The following is a 23,524-nucleotide window of genomic DNA, read 5'->3' as shown; positions in this document are numbered from 1 at the left end:
CTGGTCCCAGACTAAGTCAGAATTACTTCAGTTTTCTCTGTAGAGAAAATTAACTTCTTGTACTGCCATATCAAGTTCACTATTGAAAGTGAATCCAATAACTAACTATCCTTTTTTTGGATACTGTAATAATTCATAATCCCACAGATCACGTTGAATTTTCAGTTTATCAGAAGCCAACCTTTACTGGCAGATACATTCACTCATCCTCCCACTCTCATTCATCACAAAAAAAAGGGTATTATCAAAAGTCTTGTACACACAGCTCATATGATCTGCTTTTCTAATCCCCTTTTTGTTAGATGAACTGATTAAAAACAATCTCACATTTAATGGACACAACAAAACTACCATTCAAAAAAATTATTGATAATTATCATCCTTCTACCAGACTACAATCCAATGTGGAAAAAAATTTAAATACCCTACCTTAAAGGAACCTAGGAACAAACAGCAAGCATTCTTCATAAATTCAATCTATATGCTTCCTTCACACTAGCTCGGAAACTGTCTTCCTTCCTAACATCAAAGGATATCTGTCTATGAAGTATCCTGCACATGTCATTCATCTTTCCTATTTGAACAGACTGACTGTTCTGCCTTGATTAGAATTGAAGAACATCACGGCTATATTACATTTTCTGAATCTGACAAGTCTGGCTTTGCTTCTCACTGTCAACACTAGACTCAGAGCTCTTTGAAACCATATAAAACTTCTTCATTCCAGCAATTGTCAATTTGATCATCTTTTTCTTGAAAATGTGAAACGCTATGAAATTGTTCAAACCTCAACCAATCAGACTGCATGCCAATCTCTAAGTTTGAGATGTGATCACTATTAATTGTTGATACAATTTTTAATAATTATTTGAAATTAATTTTTACCTACACAACTTTCTACAGTTGTTCCTTTGAACTCCAATAGTAATATCATATTCTTCAGCTGCAACCAAGATATGAGCTAATGTACACATTGATTTATGAATCATCATTTTGACTCATCTTTTGAATGTAGTTAACAGTCCATCTCCTTGATGATGTCCATGTAATATTGGATGAAATATATTGGAGTTTTTGAATAAAAATTCTCTGTAATTTTTGTTGCATGTGTAAACTGTGAAACTTCTTTAATTAACCCAAGACCCCCCCTTCCCCCAATGGAGCCAAAGACTCATCAAGGAAGGTGGTCCTTTTGTCATATGCACAGTCATCATACACATTCTCTTCAGAGAATTTGTATGAGGTACAGTATCCAAACTCTCTTCAAATTCTCTGCACTCTCAGGTAATCATTCACAACTCTAAGTGCAAAACCCTTTCTTTTTGTTCATTTGCTCACATCCTCCTTGTATACTTCCAGAGATGATCTCTTGTTCTTTCCTAGTTTCCCACCATTTTATGAAAAAATACTTCAACGTTAATCCTAAAACAACCCCTTACTACTTGTACGTTTCTATCATATCACCCCCTCTTTCTCCTACCCACTAGACTCTGCAAACTGCATTATTCCAGAGATCAGAAATTATTTTAGTCAATAATCTCTGGACCCTTTCCAATATCTCTTCATCCTTTTGAACCAGAAAATCTGTGCACAGTAGTCCATATGTGGCCTAATCAAGGTTTTATAAATGGAACCAGAATATCCTTCTATAAGTCTGTCCTATGCATTAGTGCCAGAATTTGTTGTGTTGTCCTCACAATTTTGGCAATGTGTCCCCTGAATTTTAGATCCTTATCCACCAACACCCCGAGATCTCTTATTTCCTCCACATCTAACAATATATCCCCACCAAGAGTAAATTCTACATTCCATCTTTGTTTTCCAAATTTTAAAACCTTACATTTTGCAACATTGAACTGGCATCCCCACTCTTGTGCCCTTCAAAGACTTGAAGAGACCTCAGTCTCTTCAAATCTTTTCTTGTAAGGCCACAATATGTGCTCTACTAATGTAGTTTGTCCCAACTTTGCATCATCTGCAAACAACTGAATATCCCAATTCAAATCTTCTCCAATCATTAACATACAGATTAAACAGCAATGTCTCTAAAACAGATCCCTGAGGCACACAACTAGTGACCTTCTAATTCTTCTTCTGGGACATTGCTCCCTAATGCACAACTTAATGATACCTTTCAGATAGCTGACCTCCAATCCAATGCATCAGTCTAATATTCAACCCCATCTGCTCTAGTCTGAATATCAACTTATGTGGTAATTTATCAACTGCCTTTGCAAAATCTAAGTATACCAGTGTTTATCTATCTCCCTTGTTTCAATGCAGCTGTCATCTTATTGTAATGAGTAAGTAGATTTCTAAAACATGATCTCCCTTTAGCAAATCTGTGCTGTCCATCAAAGATAATACCACTGTTGTCAACTCAGTTATGGATCCTTGTTCTCACTAGCCTCTCCAACACTTTAACCATAACATCTGACACACACAGATTGGCCTATAATTTGATGCTTGAGCTCTGTTCACCTCTCTTATGAAGTGGTACAATCTTGCCTTCCTTCCACTCCTTTGAAACTTGATTAAGTGCAAGATTCATATTAAACAAATATGCCAAGGCAGATGTCAAATCCCTGGTGCATTCAATCAAAATATGTAGTGATATATTATCAAGTCCCACAGCCTTATTAACATCAAGTTTTCTCAATTTCCCTTTGATCACTCACAGTCAATCTCTCCTCCTCATTGAGGGCTCTCAAACTCTCTATGATGTCACATTTGCAAGGATGAAAGAACTTTATGAACTGCTTATTAAATCACTGAAGTATATCTTCCACAGTAGTTGTTATTATACCCCATTTTCTCCAATTAATGTCATCCTACATTTTTTTTTTTTTTTTTGCTAGCTACATATTGAAAGAGCTCCCTTGGATTATTTTTGGCTTCATTAACTAATTGCTACACATACTGCACTTTTGCTACTCTTACCAACCTAGTCACCCTCCTTGCATGTTCTTTGTACTCCTCATGGAATTGATTATTACCATTCATCTTATGTTGCCTCCATTGTATAACTTTTCTCTGTATTGCAAGCTTAATCTCTTCATTCATTCATCCATTTCACACCTACCTTATTTTACCTTCCTTGGAATCCTTGGAATACATTTAGACATTGCTTCTACCATATAGTTTTTAAATATTGTCCAAGCAGCATTGATCTCCTTTCCACCCAACTCCTCATTACATTCTACAGCTGCAAGCTGTCTCCTCAACTTCTCATAATCACCAGCCTTGTAGTCCCATATATATATATATATATATATATACACCCTTTCCTCATAGAAGTCTTCACATGGCTGGCAACCACCCAGGTAATCACCTCATGGTCACTCTCACCAACTGGAGGGAAATTTGAGACTTCATTCATAATGGCATACTCTGATGAGATGATCAAATCCAAGGCCCTCAATATTTGCTTTCCCTCTGTTACACACTGCCTGAGGTAGTTGTCCCTCAAAAACTTCATTTGTATCTCACACTATACTCCCTCAAATCCACTGCCACTATTCTTCCCTTGCATCTCTAACTTTATGGACATAACTCTTTTTCCATCAGTAGCACTCCACCTCCCTTTTTACCCTCAAGAAAAACATCATACCCTTCCATCTCTATTCTTGTCAGGATGTCATCCTGATCCAACCATGTTTCACTTATTCTAACAATTTTTGGGTGAATGAACTCAGTAAATGCAACCATTTCATTTTCATTGTTTCTAATAAGTCTAGTATTCGTATACAAACATCTTGGATCTATAACAAGTTTCACTGATATTAAATGTGACTTTGCCATACTTTCATTGAGCCATTTCTTTTTCTCCTTACTCATCCTAGAACCTTTTTCAAATCCAACTATCCTACATTCCAGACCCTTCTTGCCCCCCCCCCCCCCCCCACACACACATATTCATTTCCTCTTTGAGCATCAAGCCTTTCTCATGCTGGGTTCCCCTCTCCACCCCAAGTCTCCTATTTGTCTTTGTCTTGCACACTTGTTCTCTCATTCTCTATAATCATGCAACTCACTTCTCCATTCATAAGCATCATTTCAATCATTCCGTTTATCAGCATTATACAAATCCATCTTTCTGTCAAACTCAGACCATAAACCTGCTATTCATGTCATTTGATCAAAAATGGCAATCTTTCAAAAGAAATATTACTTAATACACTCTGCAGAGCAAATTAAAGGCAGGAGGGAAGGGAGACTGTCTGTTATCTTTGATTCATGGAATATCATGTGGTGCACTTAATTATTATAAGTACAGAAGTAATTTCTGTACTTATAATAATTGAGTGTAGCTTATAATAACTGAGAGTGCAGTAATATCTATAATTAACAGATATTATTGCACTCTCTGTTATTAAATTTATCTGAGCTTGGGGTATGTTAACTTGGCTACAGCACCTCATTGTATTATTTGTTTCATGCTTGTGAAGATAGTTCTGTGGTATTCTTAAGTAAAATAACCTTGCTACCCAAGAATTGGACAAGTTCTCACAGAAAAACTGGACATCTTGACTTGAAACCCATTATAAATAATGGGAGCCTTATATCACTAATGTCATAAGGAAATAGACTAATTTACCATGCACACTCCCATATCATCACTGCTATGATTCCTTGCTTCTCCTGTCATGACTAACTGATTTTTAAGATGTTTTATAGGAACTGTATAAATTATATAAGTATGTACAATAAAGTATACCGAGTATGAATGTAGATACTGGATATTTATATTCATGATATTCATTATCATTATTTATCATTATTATTTGACACCTCCAGGGAGTCCAAGGACTCATCGAGGGAGGGCTCCTACTCTACAATGCTCCATATCCACCACTCCACCAACCTCAACTACCTTCATCATCTACATTGACGGCATCTACTGCCTATCATCACCACTGGTATTTTTGCAGACAATCACAAATATCTAAACCCACGGCGGATTTGAAATGCAGTCTTTTGCCTGGAGAGCGGATACGCTATCCACTCGGCCAACCTTATTAATGAATAGTGGAGAAAAGCATACAATTACAAGAGTAAAATATTTAGAATCCAGTGAAGAAAACATATCCTTCCTTCATCAGCCCAGGAAAACATTTGTCATCTCTTGTATTGTCAAACTATGAAGAAATAAAAAAGTAAGGTAGCTGGTAAGGATTTATTAAACTGCCTTTTATCCCATAGAAAGTTACTGTTCATGGATTAGACAGACTTTCTTGAATGACAAGTAAATGGAGCTTACTCCAAATGAATTCTATAATATTAAGATGAGAAAAAAAATAAAATATACATATGAAATGAGAAGGGTAACAAAATCGTTTCTCTTCCTCCCCCCCCCCCCAAAAAAAAAACCTCCTAGCAACATGCTAGCTCATATTGAATGGCTTATATCATACATACTAAACAAGCTTCAAGTATTAGGTGATCATTAATAAAAAAAAAATGGTATAACCCATCTCTTTATATAAATACAAATAAGGAGTTATAACTAAATCATAACTCAAAATATTTCATTCCATTTCAGACCTCTTTTCAGTGGACAATCCGAGGGTGATCAGCTAGGAAAGATTATAGAGTAAGTAACTTCTGTTTTTTTATGAAAAAATTAAGTAATAGGAAAACAACAGCTGAAAAAGCTGTTAAATACGATTATTTATTTAAACCTCTTTTATCTGTGTTACTGAAACAAAGATGATGAAAACAGGTGAGATTCTTCTAAATAGAACTATGGAATGTTATCAGTCAATAATGATGAGGGAAAGGAAGGAAGTAGCTATAGTATTCATTACTAAACATGAAATTAATCTTGAATAGCTGGAATGATGTAAGCACACATCAAAATGGGAAATTGGAGAATTAGACTTATTTGTACCTGGGGTCCAACAGAAGATTCCACTTAAAAAAAAAAAAAAAGTTGAGGAATTTTTTGAGTCATTAGATAAGACAGCTGACAAAGGAAAAATTTATCCTTGTTGGAGATCTAAAAAGCAGAGTAGGAAATGAATACCAGACACAAATGTTTTGAGAAAATTTAGAGAAAAGTGCAAAGCTAATAATAATGCTGAGTACTTCTTAATAGATTTCTGCTTAGGACACAAACTCGTCAATACTAATACCATGTTTCAAGATAGAGATGTGTACAGTTTCATCTGAACAGAAAACACAAAAATAAGAAAAATCTTATTGATAGATTGATGAAAGTGATATATGTAGAGAAATTTTTCACAAGAATCAAACTCAAGCAACTTTCAGGTACAAACTGTAGATTCAAATATACAAATGTTATTCAATAAAAAATTTCAAACTCAGTGGTAGACTCTGGTGAAAACTTTGATTTATTGATTCACTCAAGGAGACATGAAAGAATAGAAAAATCCATGATGGATTCAAAAAGTTCACATGAAGTCTTGGAAAAGAAGAAAGCTGGCTGAAATTTCCTAGCAAATAAGTCAGCATGTGCTCCGAGAGAATACAAAGAAAAATATAAGAAAGCAAAGCAATAAAACCATCTTAGTTTAAAGTGGTTAAACAAAAGTCCTGGGAAAACCTGGATAAGAATATAGAAGACCTAATATTTCTGTAATAAGAGTATATAGAAATATCAGTTTCTGGAGGTCACTGAAAAGGATTAGAATGGTAGGAAAGAGTGCTGTAAGAAGAATCAGAGATAACAATGATATGAAAACTGAAGATAAAGATAGTTTTGAGGTCAGAAGAAATTATTTTGAAAGATTGTTAAATGAAAAATAGAAATATCAGAAATATTGGTGGAATACAGGAAAACCTCGCTTAACACAATTAATTAATCCATCTATTAATGCATGCTAAGCAAAATCGCGTTAAGCGAATAAAATAAACAATAGGAATAATTATAATTTATCCATCCGCATAAATTTGAAAAAAAAAAAAATTATAAGCTATATTAGAGGATAAAATCATCAAAGTTAATAAAAATCAATTGCTTAATTTTTTTTAATGTCTAAACATTTGATTGAGCTACATTTTTACAAAAATAAGTAAAGATGTTTGAATAATACTAGACTTTTTCATCTTGTCATGCAATTTGCGATAGCTAGCGATCGCTTTATCAAGATTTCGGTGGATTTGGAAGCTTCGTTCCATATCCGGATCAGCATCAAACAAAATTTCCTTAGCATGCTCAATGTGATTGAAAACTAGCTCAAGTTCTTTTGCAGTTACTTTCTTAATTGTAACATTATCTTCTTGTTTGCACTCTTTATCTTCTAGTTTAAGAAGATCATTCTTGCTTAACTGTTCTGAATGGGAATCGAACAAGTTTCTCACATTATCCAGTTCGTTAAATCCAAGTTCTTTTCCAGGATTTAAAGTCGCCTTCTGCATTGCCTCCTAATAAAAGCATAAGACGATCTTTAGCTACTTTGTATCCTGGCTAGGAAAGTTTTTATAGGAGAGAATAACTACTATTTGGGTTTTTTTTGGTCAAATATATTTATTTTAAACTAAGTTATACCAACTAGTTTCGCCAACTGTGGCTGTTGGCTTCATCAGGGTTAAAATTATTATTTTTATTTTTTCTTTTAGGGTTACATGGTGATCAGCATTCATTTTAAAAATTTTATGGAATTTACAACCGTGTTAAAAATCTTTTTTTTATTATCCCGACGTTTCGATCTTCGCATCAAGATCGGTGATCACATTAAAACGGTGTAGGGACAGCAATATCACTCCTAATTGCATCAGGCTAAAGAGAAACTTCACTTCAACAAAGGCACAATGAATATACCACCACATGGAGAAAGCACTACTGAGAGAGCAGATCCAAGCTACTAAAAGAAAAAACGGAGCTGTCTAGCTACTTAAACGCAGATATCTGGATAATCCTAGAAAAGATTACGGACAACACAGCAAACCACATCCAACAAACGAAGAAAGAAAACCTAATTTCCAAATTTCAAAGACTAAAAGAACGACAAAACTAGCCGCCATATTCAAAGTTTGCCACAGTGAACAACGACAACCAACCAGAAGCAAGAAACAACAGGAGCCACCAATCACCCACAGGTATCAATAATATGGTCAACCTATCTAACTACGCTCTAAACAAAGACGAAATCTCTATACTTAACAAAGGTTTAAATTTTGCTATAGCACTGAAATCGATAGACAAACTTGAAGTTATTTGTAATATGGAAAGAGGCCTAAGATTCATACCTAATAACATAGCAGACAAAATACGTATAGAAACTGTGAACATTTTAAACCATAACAAAACAATAACAAGCAACATAACTAAACACAAATTAACAGCGATAAAATCACTTAAAACAAATCCGAACATAGTAATCACCAGAGCCGATAAAGGAAATGTCACTGTCATTTTAAACTGTACCACTTATATAGAAAAAATGAATCTGCTGGTCTCTGACAATAATATATACAAATTAGTTAACTACAACCCAACTAACAGAACGAAAAAACAAAACCCTATTGCTAACTTTTACATGGAACATTTTGAGCAACTTACCTTACTGAAGATACGGTCAAAAAACTGTTTCCTCACTACGCGTGCCTCCCAAGAATTTACGGGCTACCGAAAATTCACAAAGAAAACACTCCGCTAAGAAAACATACCTATCGTTGAAGGAATTGATAGCCCGATGTATCACTTAGCCAAAAAATTAGTGGCAACACTCAAGGAGTTGGTAGGTCATTCCCCTCCTATATCAAAAACACACAACACTTCATAAACATCATCAAAGACATTACATTAGAAAAAGATGATTTATTAGTCAGTTTTGACGTCTCTGCCCTCTTTATGAATGTCCCAATCAATGACACAATCCTTCTCCTACAGAACAAATTCCCTCCAGATATCACGCCGCTCTTTGTGCATGTATTACAGTTAGGTTATTTTGTATGGCAAAACGCCTTCTACTTACAGAAAGAAAGCACAGCCATGGGCTTGCCATTATCCCCTCCCCCTATTGCTAACTTTTACATGGAACATTTTGAGCAACTTACCCTAGATTCCTCCCCTCTAAAACCCAAGGTCTGGCTTAGATACATTGACGATGTTTTCGTGATCTGGTCCCATGGCTGCCAGACATTAGACACATCCCTTAGCCACTTAAACAAAAATGCATACAGTTCACAACTGAAATTGAAAAACACAACACACTTCAGTTTCTAGACACACTTGTCACACGTCTTCCCTCGGGCAATCTTTCCTTCACTGTTTACCGAAAACCGACACATACGGGACAATATATATACATAAACTCCTACCACCACCCAACATAAAAAATAGGTGTCATCAACACGCTAAAAAACAGAGCTCAGATGATCTGTTCCACTGAAAGACGAATTTAAAATTATCAGTAATAACTTACCAAAAAACAGATACAGCCAAAACACTATTAACAAAATTCTCTACAAAACCACAATAAAAAACAAAGACAAACTAGACTACAGTAAAACTATAACCATTCCCTACATTAAAGGAATGTCAGACAAAATAAACAGAATACTACAAAAGTACAACCTCAAAGCCACCTTTAAACCTCCTGCAAAATTAAAAAGCTTACTCAACTCATCCAAAGACCCACTCCCTCCACTAGCCTACCCTGGAGTATACCGGATTTATTGTACTTGCAACATACCATATATAGGAGAAACAGGACGTATAATTCCTATTAGACAAAAAGAACATAAATGACACATTAAATATAATAATTATGGTGAAGCTGGCCTTTCTGATCATGCCCTGAATACCTTACACAGAATTGACTGGAAAACCACCAGCTGTCTACATCACACTAAAACATGGTATGAACGGAAATTCAAGGAAGCCTGTGAGATTATTATCAACCACCCCAATCTGAACAACAACGATGGTCTAAAAATCCCAAACATATGGAAGGTTGTATATTTGACCTTCCTCACTAAGAACAATTATAAACAGGACTGGAGAAAATCCAGTAATGTAAATCAAAAATAAGAATTGTAATACTAAAAATAGGACACCAATTGTTTCTGAAAGAAAACCATCTAAAAGAATGTTTATTCTTGCCATTGTAAAATAGAATTTAGCCTGATGTAATTTTTTTTTTCCACCAGAGGTCACGCCAGTAGAATAACACGTGATAAAATCATTGTTTCTCTTTACAGTTAATGATGTAACTCGGCTTGTCCTGTATATTTGTGTACGCTCCAGATGATGATCTTGATGTGAAGATCGAAACGTCGGGATAATAAAAAAAGATTTTTAATATGGTTGTAAATTCCATAAAATTTTTAAAATGAATATTATTTTTATTTATTTTTTAAATTTATTTTTAGCGTTTAAGTGTTCTTACATTTATATAATTTTAATCCTGATGAAGCCAACAGCCACAGTTGACAAAACTAGTTGGTACAACTAATTTTAAAATAAATATATTTGGCCCCAAAAAAATCCAAATAATAGTTATTCTCTCCTATAGTTCTCATGGTCAAAAATAACCGTTTTATTATCATAGGAAAGTTTTTGTTAACATACGCTTCCAAAAGAGACCAGTTTCATCGATGTTGAATATTTGATGACTGTCATAATCAGCCTCCTGAATTATCCTTTGCAATTCTTCAGGAAACTTGCTTGCAGAATTTTTATCAACACTAGTAGATTCCCTTCCCCAGTTATTTTTACGTTATGCAGTCCAGCTCGATTTTTAAAACAGTCAAATAATCCTAAACTCACAGTAAAGCTTTCACATTCCTCTTGAAATTAGGTCTCTTTCAATGATGTAAAAATATTGAGAGCTTTTTGTCTGAATATTCCTTATACTAAGAGGTATTATTTTTTGGTTACAGTTCCTCAATCCAGAATGATAGAGGATGTTCCATATCAATCATTAAATGGCTTCTATTTCGGGTGATCTGCATACTTAAAGAAGCAGTAGCAACTTTTCCTTGTTCTTTGTATTCTTTGCTGTTATTTAATATAGTCCGAACTGTAGACTCACTGTATCCCAGGTCTCACACAATGATTGTATTACTAGTGCCACTTTCACAGCTCTTAATGCCTTCCAGCTTTTCCTCTAACGTAATTACTTTTCTCCTCTTTTTATTACTGATGCTTTCTTTATCAGTCTTTCTCTTTTCCATATCAAGGGTTAAATATAATAAAGCCTTATAGGTATCTAAATTAAAGCAAAATGAAGGAAAAGTGATTGAGCAAGAGAGTTTGCATGTGCTTGCAATGATAGCTTTGATACAACTGTAGAGTGTCCCTGGCCACCATCTGCAGCACTGCCACTGGCTGCTACACTAGAGTGTCGCCACTCACTGCAGATTGGCGACAAAAATTTTCGTGTAACATAAAATTTTGTTATCTGATCATTATGTCAATAATTACGTCAATGATCATTACTGATCGTTATGTCAATACATACTGAGTACTTCCCTATACATGCCCCTAATGTAAAAAAATCTCATTAACTGATTAATCACTCACTTAAAAGTGGGAAATAGTATCATTTCACTCAATCGCACATATCGAATTCGCGTTAGGCGAGGTTTTCCTGTATATTCTATTGGAATTCAATCAGGAGTACATTATTATTATAAGTAGTTCTCACTTTATGAATTTTTTGGATCAGATTTTTTATTTGAAATTGTGCATGGTGATGGATCATTACTGATCGTTACGTCAATACATACTGAGTACTTCCCTATACATGCCCCTAATGTAAAAAAATCTCGTTAACTGATTAATCTCACTTAAAGTGGGAAATAGTATCATTTCACTCAATCGCGCATATCGAATTCGCGTTAGGCGAGGTTTTCCTGTATATTCTATTGGAATTCAATCAGGAGTACATTATTATTATAAGTAGTTCTCACTTTACGAATTCCCACTTTATGAATTTTTTGGATCAGATTTTTTATTTGAAATTGTGCGTGGTGATGGCGATTAGGGGCATGTATAGGGAAGTACTCAGTATGTATTGACATAATGATCAGTTAGAACAAGCTTCAGTCACTCACGAGCCTTGGCGATGCGAGTGTGTTATTCATAGTTTTCTTCAATTACACCTGATTTTTTATGTTTTCTTTTTAACTACATCCTTTCATTTTACCAACAATGTCAAAAAGAAGCAACAGGGCAAAATCAGAAAATGAGCAAAAGAAACAAAGAAAAGCAATTACGTTAGAGAAAAAATATGAAATTATTACCAGCCATCAAGCAGGTAGCACTGTTAAAGTTCTTTATTCTGAAACTCAAGAGATCTTAGGTATGGCTAACCAGTTGCAAATGGAAGTTTCAGAAGGTGATGTTAATGAGGTGCTTCAGTCTCACACTATGGAAGTCTCAATCAGTAATCTCCTCGAATTATGAAGCTCCAACTCGGTTTTTCATTTTAACCACCTTACCAGCCATTATGGATCAAATATGCATTCTCAATACGCTTTGAATCCATTATATTTCAATGTAATATCAATGCTATTACAATTTTAATATGCACTTCGCATCCATGATTACCTTGACGTCTATAAATGTCTTGGCCGGTAGCATGGTTAAAAGGCTTAGAAGAAGCTTGAACTTATCAAAAAAACTCAAGCAATCATTGAATCACAAGATTCAGACTTTGAACGATTCAGTAAGTTTTCCTGCGAAATGAATAATGCTTCTGCTTGCTGTCGAGCTATTTTAAACGAAAAAACGTGAAAGTCACTGAAGCAGATGATACTTGAGGCCTTCTTTGAAAAAAAAAAAAAAAAAGAGATGAAGCAAAGCTTCCTAATATATCTCCTACTACCTCGACGGCTGCCGATTCATCCAGTGATACAGAAATGAGCTAATTTTTTTTCAAAGAATCTTTTTTAATTTACAATTTTTCTTATGTTATTTTTTAAATATGTAAATCTTTGGCCAGTCAAGTATTTTCTTATCATTTAATATTCATTTTATATATTCCTTCCTACGAACATAACTCTCACTTATAGAATTATTTCTAAGGCAAATAAACTCCCGCTTTACGAATGGTCGCCAGGAACCAATTAATTCCTAAAGGCGGATTATTATTATTATGTATTATTATTATTATGTGACACCTCCAAGGAATCCAAAGACTCATTGAGGGAGGGCACTCTACACTTATCGATACTTTAGGCAGAAAAAGCCATCTAAAATTTGAAATGTGGAACAGGCAACTAGAGCACATGATATTTGATCAGACATGCTCAAATATGGAAATGTACAAAGTTTTACAGTGACTACCTGCATAAGAAGACTTAGTCAGATCAAATTCCAACAGATTGGATTAGAGGTCTCAGTATATATATCTACAAAAACAAAAAGGGAAATAAGAGTTTTTGCAAGTTACAGAGGAATTTTTATGCCGAGTATTCCAAGTAAGATTCGTGAAAAATTGTGGAAGAACAGATTCAGGTGGGTTCAGGTCAAATAGGGGTTGTCAGGATAAGATTTTCACTTTAAAATAAACGATTGAGAAATTATAAGAACATCATAAGAATTATATTCTTAATAATTCTTATATTATAAGAATATAATATAATAAGAATCTGTACTTAAGTTTTGTATATCCAGGAAATGCATATAACAAAGTGTGCCAAAAAAAAGTTGTTCAAAATGCTACAATCATATGGTGCAAACTGGACTCTAAATTAAGTTGTAAATCAGCAGTTACAAGCAAAGCAAGTGCTGGAAGATGGTGTGATGTCGAATCAGGTTTAAGAGAAGGATACACTTTACCTCAACTGTTATTTATCTGTATGGATTGCATCATGAAGGAAAGTGGCATTAAACTGATATTATTAAGCACAACACATCCATGAAGTCAAAAGACTCATTGCAGGCAGTCCCTCTGTTTCTGCACTCACCACTTTCAGGCAGTGCAGTCCAATCACCTACACTTTCCACACAACAAACCTACTTCTCACTCTGTTGCTCATATCTTCTAGGGATGGCTTCTTGTTCTCCTCCTGTTCCCACCCATTCTATGAAAAATTGTCCACATTAATATAATGACCCCTTGCTGTAATACATTTCACGGTATGATATGAACACAGATGGATAAGAAAATAACTATTTATTAACTTAGAAGCTAATATTTCGCTGGTATTATATCCAGCATCTTTAGAGCACACAACACAAAGTTTGTTACAAAAGCAAGACATCCACAATCCGGTGAAACAGTGGGGCTAGTATAAGTAATTGCAGCGTGCAACACAAGACTAAAGTCCTAATATGGCACCATCTAGGTTAAAAAAAAAAAAAAAAAAAAAAAATTCAAAGTTTTGAAATAGTAGTCCAAATGATAGTCTTAGAAAGTTTTAAAAAACAAAATAAAATAAAAGTAATAAATATTAATTTGGTCTTAGGATGACTGTCTCCCAAATCTTTGGTAGATTTATACAGCCATACTTGTTAAGGTTTGGAATATGTTTTAAGGCTTCTGTTGATTCCAGGAACAACCTCTCTGACTTGTAGAAGCTTTGTGCATTACTTTTGTTTCTTTCCAATTGATCCTGTGTGCAGGGGTATCCAAAGCATGGTTTGCCAGACCCGACTTACCATAGCGAAAGTGTCAGATATATTTTTTGTGTTCACTGAGGCGGATGTCCACAGTTCTTCCTGTCTGTCCATAATAGGCTTGATGGCAAGAACAGGGCACTTCATAGACTCCTGGATGTGATAAAGGAGTGCATTTGTCCTTAGGTGAACGGATGGGTGAACATATTAGGACTTTAGTCTTGTGTTCCACGCTGCAATTACTTATACTAGCCCCATTGTTACACCGGATTGTGGTTGTCTTGCTTTTGTAACAAACTTTGTGTTGTGTGCTCTGAAGATGCTGGATATAATACCAGCAAAATATTAGCTTCTAAGTTAATAAATAGTTATTTTCTTATCCATCTGTGTTCATATCATACTGTGAAATCTATTACAATGTGTCTGACGAACACATAAGCCTATCCACGCATATAATGACCCCTTTTCAACTTATATATCTTGATAATGTCCCCACCCTCTCTGCCTTCTATTCACTAAACTCTGCAAATTGCATTCCCTCTATTCTTCATACTCAACATTCCAGAGATCAGAAACCACCTTAGTAGATTGTCCATCCTTTTGAAAACAAAATATGGATTACTGTGACCAGATTTGTGCACAGTAATCCATATGTGGTCTGATCAAAGCCTAATACAATGGAATCATAACATCCTTATTTCTACATGTCAGTGTCTTTTGCATCATTGCCAGAATTTTCTGTGTTGCCCTCACAGTTTTAGCAAAACGTCTCCAAAATTTCAGATCCCTTATCTCCTCCACCTCCTGTAGGATATCCCTACTGATCTTGTACTTTGCATTCCATCTCTGCTTCTCAAATTTTAAAACCTTAAACTTTGCTACATTGAACAGATAACCCCACTCTTATACCCATTCACCCAGTCTTTTCAAGTCTTAAGGCAACAACATCTGCTTCACTTTTTTTTTTAGTTCTTGCTTCCCAACTTTGTTTCATCTGCATTCAAGCCCTTTTCAATATCATTTACAAATCAAGCAGTAAAGAAGCATACCATTGACTTCCCTCTTTTAGTATCAAGTTGCTGATACTTATCAGACAGCCAGTCTCCAATCAGTACACAAATCTACTGTTTAATCCCATCTCTTCAATTTAATTACCAGTGTGTCATGTGGCAATCTATCAAAAGCTTTTGCAAAATCTAAATATACTATGTGTGTGCATCCCTGTTGTCCAGTGTGTTTGTCACCTTGTTATAATGAGTAAGTAGATTGCTAAAAACATGATCTTCCTTTCATTTATAACTTATTTTAATGTTGTTACAACACCAAAACACTAAATTATAAAAAGATGTTTATTTTGCTGGATTTCAAACCAGCATTCTTGTAGCAAAACAACATGTTATGGTTTACATGCAACAATGAGTAAGTGAAACAGATCAAATTGTAATGGACAAAAGATCTAAAGTTATAAATCGGCCCTTCAGAACACACGCAATTTACAGACAAAAATTACTAGTTGTGGTGGTGTTGGAGGTGGGTGGTAGATGGCGTTGATTCGTAGTAGAGGTAAGGTGTAGAGACAGTTGAAGATGTCCTCTCGCGATGAGTCTTCGGACTCCTTGGAGGTATCAGGAATAATAATAATAATAATAATAATAATAATAATTTGGCACCCTCTAATGTTGCTCATACTGCACTTTGCTACCCTTACCTCACCTTTCACAACTGACTGCTTCTCATCTTGTGCTGCCTCCATAATGCCTTTTTCCAAATTGTATGCCTCAGCTCTTCATCAGTTTCACTTACCTTATTTCACTTCTTGACCTTGGGAATGCATTCAGACATTACCTCTTCCAGGCAATTCCTGAGCAGGGTCCAAGCAGCAGTGATTTCCTTTCCATCCAGTTACTCATCTCATTATATTGCTACATCCCATCTCTTGAGTTTGTCATAATCACTAGTCTTATAATTCCACATAATATCCTTTTCTCACAAAAGTCCTCATATAGCTGGACACCACCCAGGTAATCACTTTCACCAACTGGAGGAGATACCTCATTTACAGTAACATCCTCTGATGAGGTAATCAAATCCAAGATCCTTGATCCTAGTGCTTCCCCCCACCACCATTACATACTACCCGAAATAGATCTCCAAAAACTTAAAAAATCCATTCTCCTTATCCCCAGGTGCTGTCTCTTCATTGCAGTCTGTATTACACAATTAAAATCACCCATAATGATTATCCTTTTCTTATTAATTAGACTAATTTGCTATACATTTCCTTCTTATTGCCTTCCACATTACCAGATCTATAGCAACACTCAACCAAATATTTCATCCTGTTCACCTGTATCTCACACCATACTGCTTGAACACCATTTGCTTCTTAAACTTGCATAACTCCTCTGCTATCATCAACAGCACTTCTCTTCTTCTACCCAGTGCATGTCTTCACAAAAAAAAAAAAAAAAAAAAAAAAAAAAAAACCATCATATGCCCCTGGTTGGCCGAGTAGTCAGTGTATCCACTCTGCAGCCAAAAGGCTGCAGGTTTGAATCCTGCCATTGGCATGGATGTTTGTGATTGTCTGTGAAAAATACTAGTAGTGTTTTTCACAGACAATACTAGTGGTGATTGGTGGTAGATGATGAAGGTAGTTGCGTTTGGTGGAGATGGAGAGTTGTAGAGTAGGTGCCCTCCCTCGATGAGTCTTTGGACTCCCTGGAGGTGTTATGTAATAATAATAATATCCCTCCATCTCTGTTCCTGTCAGGATGTTATCCTCACTTATTTCAACAATTTTTGGGTGATTGAATGCTATTCATTCACTCAAAAGTGCCACAGTTTCATTCCTGTTATTTCAAAAACTTTTGGCATTGGTAAACATACACACTAGCTCATTTCTGATTATATAACAAGTCACACTGACCCCCCCCCCCCCCGCATCACAGCCATTCTTCTTTAACATTACTGATATTACACCACTCTCCGGAACTAAATGTTGCCTCTCCCAAATATCCTTAAGCACCTGAATCCTTTCTTCCACACTCACACATTTACTCCTATATCCATCATGCCACACTTCTCACACAGTGCCTCCCTGTCTGTCTTATGTTCCTTTTCTCTCTCATTCTCCACACTCATGCTGGTTGCCTCTCTGCTCACACTCTCCAACCCTACGTTCCTGCTCTTCCACATCAACTCCTACTTCTGTAGTCTTCCATTCACTTCGCTTATTATTCTCTCTTCTAGCAACACTTCTTCCAGCTGACTCACACCAAATCCATTTAAATATAACTCGTGTCTCTTGTACATTCATCCCACACATTTGCGAAATGAATTCCTTCTCATATGGCTCTGTAAGCATACAATTGATAATTCTCGCCTGTCATCTCAGCTCATCACTGTCATACTTGGACAACACACTACCTACCTACCTTTCCCACCATGCTGTTATCTTTTACTTTCCTGCCTGATATCCATTCTTACTTTGTCACCAACTGAATCATTCATGCCTCCTGCCACTACCATTCTTTTGCTCGCTGACTCTTTGTATCTAGTGCTTCATTCACTCAACTCATTCTACCCAGGCAAGCAAACCTTATGCACATTAACCACACCTCTAACAATTGAATCCCCATACATAGCCACCCTCAAATCATTCATCACCTCTTTCACATTGCCATCTTTTATTGCAGTCTTCCTCACTCTTCCATATGTATGCTATTCTCCCCATTTCATCCTGCAATTGCTTCATCTCTTGCCTCATTTTCACCATCTCTGGTTTCATGTCCCGAATTACTTTTTCACTGCTATTCAGTTTCTCTATCCACTCAGTCGCCCTTCTTCCTCATTGCTTTTCATACCTGCTATTCGTACAGTCTGTTGGCCTATCTTTTGCATAAACTACCTTACCATGACTTTCAACCCCATTCTTTATGACACTGTCAATTTTATGCCGCTCAGCATTAACATTTGTTATTTCATTTTTCTACTTTCTAACTCTTGCTTTCATACTACAATCCATTTTCCCTTAGCAAAGAGTATGTAGTGCACGCACTACATTTTAGTATCTCTAGTGTCAAATCCCCTAAGTCCTTTAAGCTGATATCAAAATGGGAAATGCTAATCCCAACTCTTTATTCTGTGCACATGATGTTATGCTCTTAAATAAATCCAAATACGTCTTCAGGATTCCTTAACTAAATTGAATAACTGATATAATAAATTTAGGGTGAAAATCATCACTTAAAATACAAAGACTACAAAAATAGGCAAGAATATATCAACATATTTACTTCCTGGATGGAAAATATATAGAATAAGAAAAATATTTCAGCTGTTTAGACACAATTTTTAATCAAATGGTAAATTTGGAAATTAATTATAGAAACAGACAGAAGAATAAGCAAAGGAGGAGGCAACAAAATAAATTTATATAGAATGAAAGAGAAATTATTCAAAACAATATACTAGAAGATATTAAGAAGGAACTTGATGTTGTTAGCTTTTGGGAATATGTAAGCAGAGATAATCTTGGATAATATGGTTACTTTAATTAAGCAGAGGGTAAGGAAGATTAGCAAAGCAGGTGTTTTAAAGGCAGGGGGAACAAAAAACAATCGGAGGCCTAAGATATAGGTGGATTGATATAGGTAGAAGTGCCTGAAAACCCTGCAATATAAAATCTAACAATACTGGAGTTCGAATAGGTAGCAGACAAATTTATTATTATTGTTATTATTATTACGTGACACCTGCAGGGACTCCAAAGACTCATCGAGGTAGGGCACCTACTCTATAACTCTCTGTCTCCATCACTGAGTTCACCAAATACAAACAGAAACTACCAGCGCCATCTACTGCCCACCACCACTAGTATTTTCACAGACAATCACAAACATCCATGCCCGTGGCAGGATTCAAACCTACAGCCTTTTGCTTGGAGAGTGGATATGCTAACAACTCAGCCAACCAGGCCCACAAAGGAACATTGATGATAGGAGGTTATTATGAAGGGAAACTTTTCATGTAGTATTATTATTGTATTCTGTACACTAATTGATGAAACCTATCAGAAATTTGATGATGACATTTTTCATTACAAAACGTTCTCGAACTAGACAAATGATTTAATGAGATCAACGGATGAAATATACAGGGTGTTCGGGATAAATTTGACAGTTTCGTAAGGAAAAAGAAAATCTTCTTTGTATCTATTAAATTTAATGAATTGACAAAAAAACATTACAGGCAGAGTTAATTACAATACTATCAACAAATCTGATGCTACAGTCTCCCTGGGAAGGGCCGCAAAAACTGTTTTAATTTTATCCATTAACTGGGCTTTTGTATTACTGGAAGTGCGATTGGTGTCTTTTTCAACTGCGCCCCATACAAAATAATCCATGGGGTTAAGGTCTGGGGAGTTTGGAGGCCAAACATTTGGACTGGTGAAGTCGTAGAAATTTTCAGACAACCATTTTTGACTTTTCCCAGAGGTGTGGCAAGGGGCCGAATCCTGCTGCCATACATACGGCCTACCATTGGCTACCCTTGTTATCCAGGGCTTGACTACAGTTAGCAACTCCACGAACAAAGCCCGAATTCCAATGCCAGGGTTCTTCAACACCTGTTCCTGCAGATTTGCGAGGAATTCTGCTGTACGAACGCAATCAGATCGTCTGCTAGGGATCTTTCTTCTTGCTACATCCTCGTAGTCACCATTGCAAGTCTCTAGTTCATGCCTGATTGTTTTTACTGTATTCAGGGAGCATTGGGCAGCAGTCGTAATATCCTTATTTTGATGGCGGGCACGAATCATCATGATACAAGTTATTCTCTTCCATGATTCAGGTGGGTTCCAGCTATCCATCCTTTCTGACATCTTGTATATGAATGAAAAAGAGTCCAAACTTTTAAATGAAGAGAAGTGTGTGTTAATACATGTAACTTACGGAAAAATATAATTAATTATAAATATGTCAAATTTATCCCGAACACCCTGTATATATATATATATGCTCATCTTTTATTGACTGACTGAAACCGAGAAAATAGAGAGGTTAATTTAATGGAGCACACAACATGTTTCGTCAAAACGACTTCTTCAGATGTGGTAACACTTAAAGCAAATTAAAAAACCATAAAAACACTGTGCCATTATAATAACAGACTTGTAAACTGAAGTTAAGTTTGAATTGTTGTTATAGTCCACTCTGTAGTTCTATTGTTGTGCAAATGTGAGCATATGAGTTCACGTGTATGCCAGTATCTAATAGCAGAATTATGCGAGTCAGGTAGACTATAACTGAGGTTGCTGTTGATGTGAGAAGGGTCTAGGACAATTTCTTTGGATTCCACTATATGCCGTTCCACTTCATCATGACAAATATAAACATTTGATGTTGCATTCCAATCTACTCCGTGTTGGCAGCCTTCATCATTTGTGTTCACTGAAAATAAGAAGTGACTTGAGAGTGCGCTTGCCCTGATTCCATTGTATGATGTTCCTCTAGCCGTAGGAGGATTGACTTCTCAGTCTGGCCATAGTATGGCCTCCCACAATCACATATTATTTTATATACACCAAGGAACTGAAGATGGTTATGATCTTGTTTTGGGTGGCTTAGAACTGACCTTAGTTTTGGAAGAGTTGAAAAACACGTTTTTATATTAATTTTTTTCAGAATTCTTCTAGTTTCCAAGAGAGCTAGCTGATGTACGGTAAAGAAATATAACCTTGGGGGGTTGTTAGGGATCTGTCGTTTCCAACTAGATACTACATCTGATGATATCTGTTTAGTATGATATTTTATATACAAGTAACCCTCGTATAACGCAGTCTACAAATTGTAGTAACCCTTTATCTTTTCATATATTTTTCACCGCGTGACTCAAAAATCAAATTTTATCTTCGTTAAATTTGCGTCTGCCTGTATCGCGCATGTAATTATAAGTAGTGAATTTATATTAGGCAAAATACCCTTTAGCACTCATGTACGTCAAATGTTTACCGTATAAAGTGTTTATTGTTGAAAGTTGTCTTCGTTTTCTGCCAGGAAAGCACATTAAAAATCATAAATGTGTTAATCTCAAGCTGGGCACTTTATTTTCTGGTGAGTTACATAAAATATGTAATTCTTTTTTTATGTAAAAATTTTATTTTTATAAGTTTATACTATGTATTTTGTTTCATAGTTTATACGTTTTCTTAACTTCAATGAATTACCCAAATTAAATAAAAATATTTTTTTATTGGATATGTCATTGTTGTTTATATAATTAAAAAAAAACGATTTCGGAACATAACCCTACTTTTTCTATGTGATCTGAGTCTCGCATAATGCGATTTATATAACACGGCATTTCTGTGGAACCTAACATCCACGTTATACGAGGATTACTTGTGTGTGTGTATATATATACACAATTTATTTTACACTGCTATGATTAACCTTTTCTTCAGTGAAAGCATAATGGTATTGGAGATTTAACATCACTCAGCTCATTCTATTTCGAATAAATCAATTGTTTGCATTCTACCTGGTAAAAACCATTTTTAAGCCACTGATGATAGGCTGTTAATTTCAGACTGAAATATATGGCAACATATTTAATAAATAATACTTTTACCTTATGTTTTTGTGTATATTGTATAGAATTGAATTCAGCTCCATATTTTTGATGCTAACAATGGCAAGTTCTTTTATATCGTAATTTTTAATACGATTCTACTATTGATTCCATCTGTTCACTCTATAGTTCTTTTCAGAATCTTCATATCTGGAGTCTATAGTCTTCACTTAACTGCATATTTCCAACTCTATTCTCAGATCTAAAAGTGAATATTGGTTTGAATATTGTCTTGTGTACTGTTAGTTTAACTATTTTTGCTCTTATTTTCCCATGTAATTACATTTATTCCACTAACTCCTGCGACACTAGCTGCATTTACAACAAATTCCCCATAAAGGTTGGCTTGCCAATCTTAAACCAAAGCGTTCTGCTTTTTTTCTTTGTTGTGGGATATGTTTGAGCAATACTTACACCACTGAAAATATCATTTCAATTAAAAAAACAAAATCAAGTAATAATGGTCTTCCACTTCTTTTTTTCTGTTCATGAAATATTCCATTCTTTAAGTATACTCCTAACATTAAATTTCAATTCAGATTTTTAATAAAGAGAAATTATAATTAGTTTTGGAAAAATTTTTAGAATTGATATATGTATTTTTTTTCTTTTGTGTCTACTTGGTGAAATGAAGTAAGTAACATATAATGTTCCTGACATCACATGAACTGATGAAATTGTAATGTTGGTATTAAATGACATAAAACAACTTGAAAAATAAAAAATTCAGACAGTCCACTAGTTTCATGAAATAACTCTTTCACATCATTTGTCATGTGATATAGTGAATAAAATAAAAAAAAATAAGCTAAAAACTGGTGGAATGCATGCTTGTGTTATATAGACACTTGATGGTTGGTTGCATTATGTGTGCTACTGGTATCCATATTCACTAGATATTTTATGAGAGAAATTGTAAAATGCTTTGTTAGATTGTTGTGGATGTTTTATCATTTCAACTGACTCTTTGAATGCTGTTGCATAGAAACTTCAATCTATGTGGATCATTTCAGTTCACTGCCACAATATTTCATGTTTGGTTTTTATTATATGTGCCTCCAATCCTGATTTGTGTTTCCTTTTTTTTTCTCCAGATGTGTGTACCTCTCCTGACTTACTTGTCTGTTCTACATAGTACAACTCACAGATGCAGGTGGTTTCTTAAGTGGTGGATAATGAGATTTTGGAGAGATTTGGAGATTTCTAACCTAAAGAGATTAGAAATCTTATTAAGGGAATAGAAGATAACTTTGATATCCTGTTGACATAGCAACTTTGAAATCTTGTCTGTGATTGATCAAATATAGGGAAGAATTATTGCTCCTCTGAAAACTTGTTTATCAATTTCATCTGGTT

General features: G+C 35.2%; 1 protein-coding gene across 5 annotated transcripts in view; it reads left to right on the top strand.

Moving 5' to 3' along the window:
* The window catches only part of LOC150093607 (cyclin-dependent kinase 4-like), a 358,246-nt gene that overhangs the window by 315,544 nt on the left and 19,178 nt on the right, over window positions 1–23,524 (top strand). For all 5 annotated transcript variants that reach the window (XM_090412879.1, XM_090412878.1, XM_090412877.1 and 2 more), the window contains one exon: window positions 5,543–5,593. In XM_090412879.1, coding sequence (XP_090269005.1) covers window positions 5,543–5,593 — 51 coding nt within the window. The remainder of the gene's footprint in view (window positions 1–5,542; window positions 5,594–23,524) is intronic.

This window comes from Typopeltis vanoorti, chromosome 23 (assembly GCF_054136105.1).
Source record: "Typopeltis vanoorti isolate ZY-2024b chromosome 23, IOZ_Tvanoo_1.0, whole genome shotgun sequence".
NCBI lineage: Eukaryota > Metazoa > Arthropoda > Arachnida > Uropygi > Thelyphonidae > Typopeltis > Typopeltis vanoorti.
The sequence above is the reverse complement of the archived record's forward strand: the minus strand, read 5'-3'. Positions and strand labels throughout refer to the sequence as shown.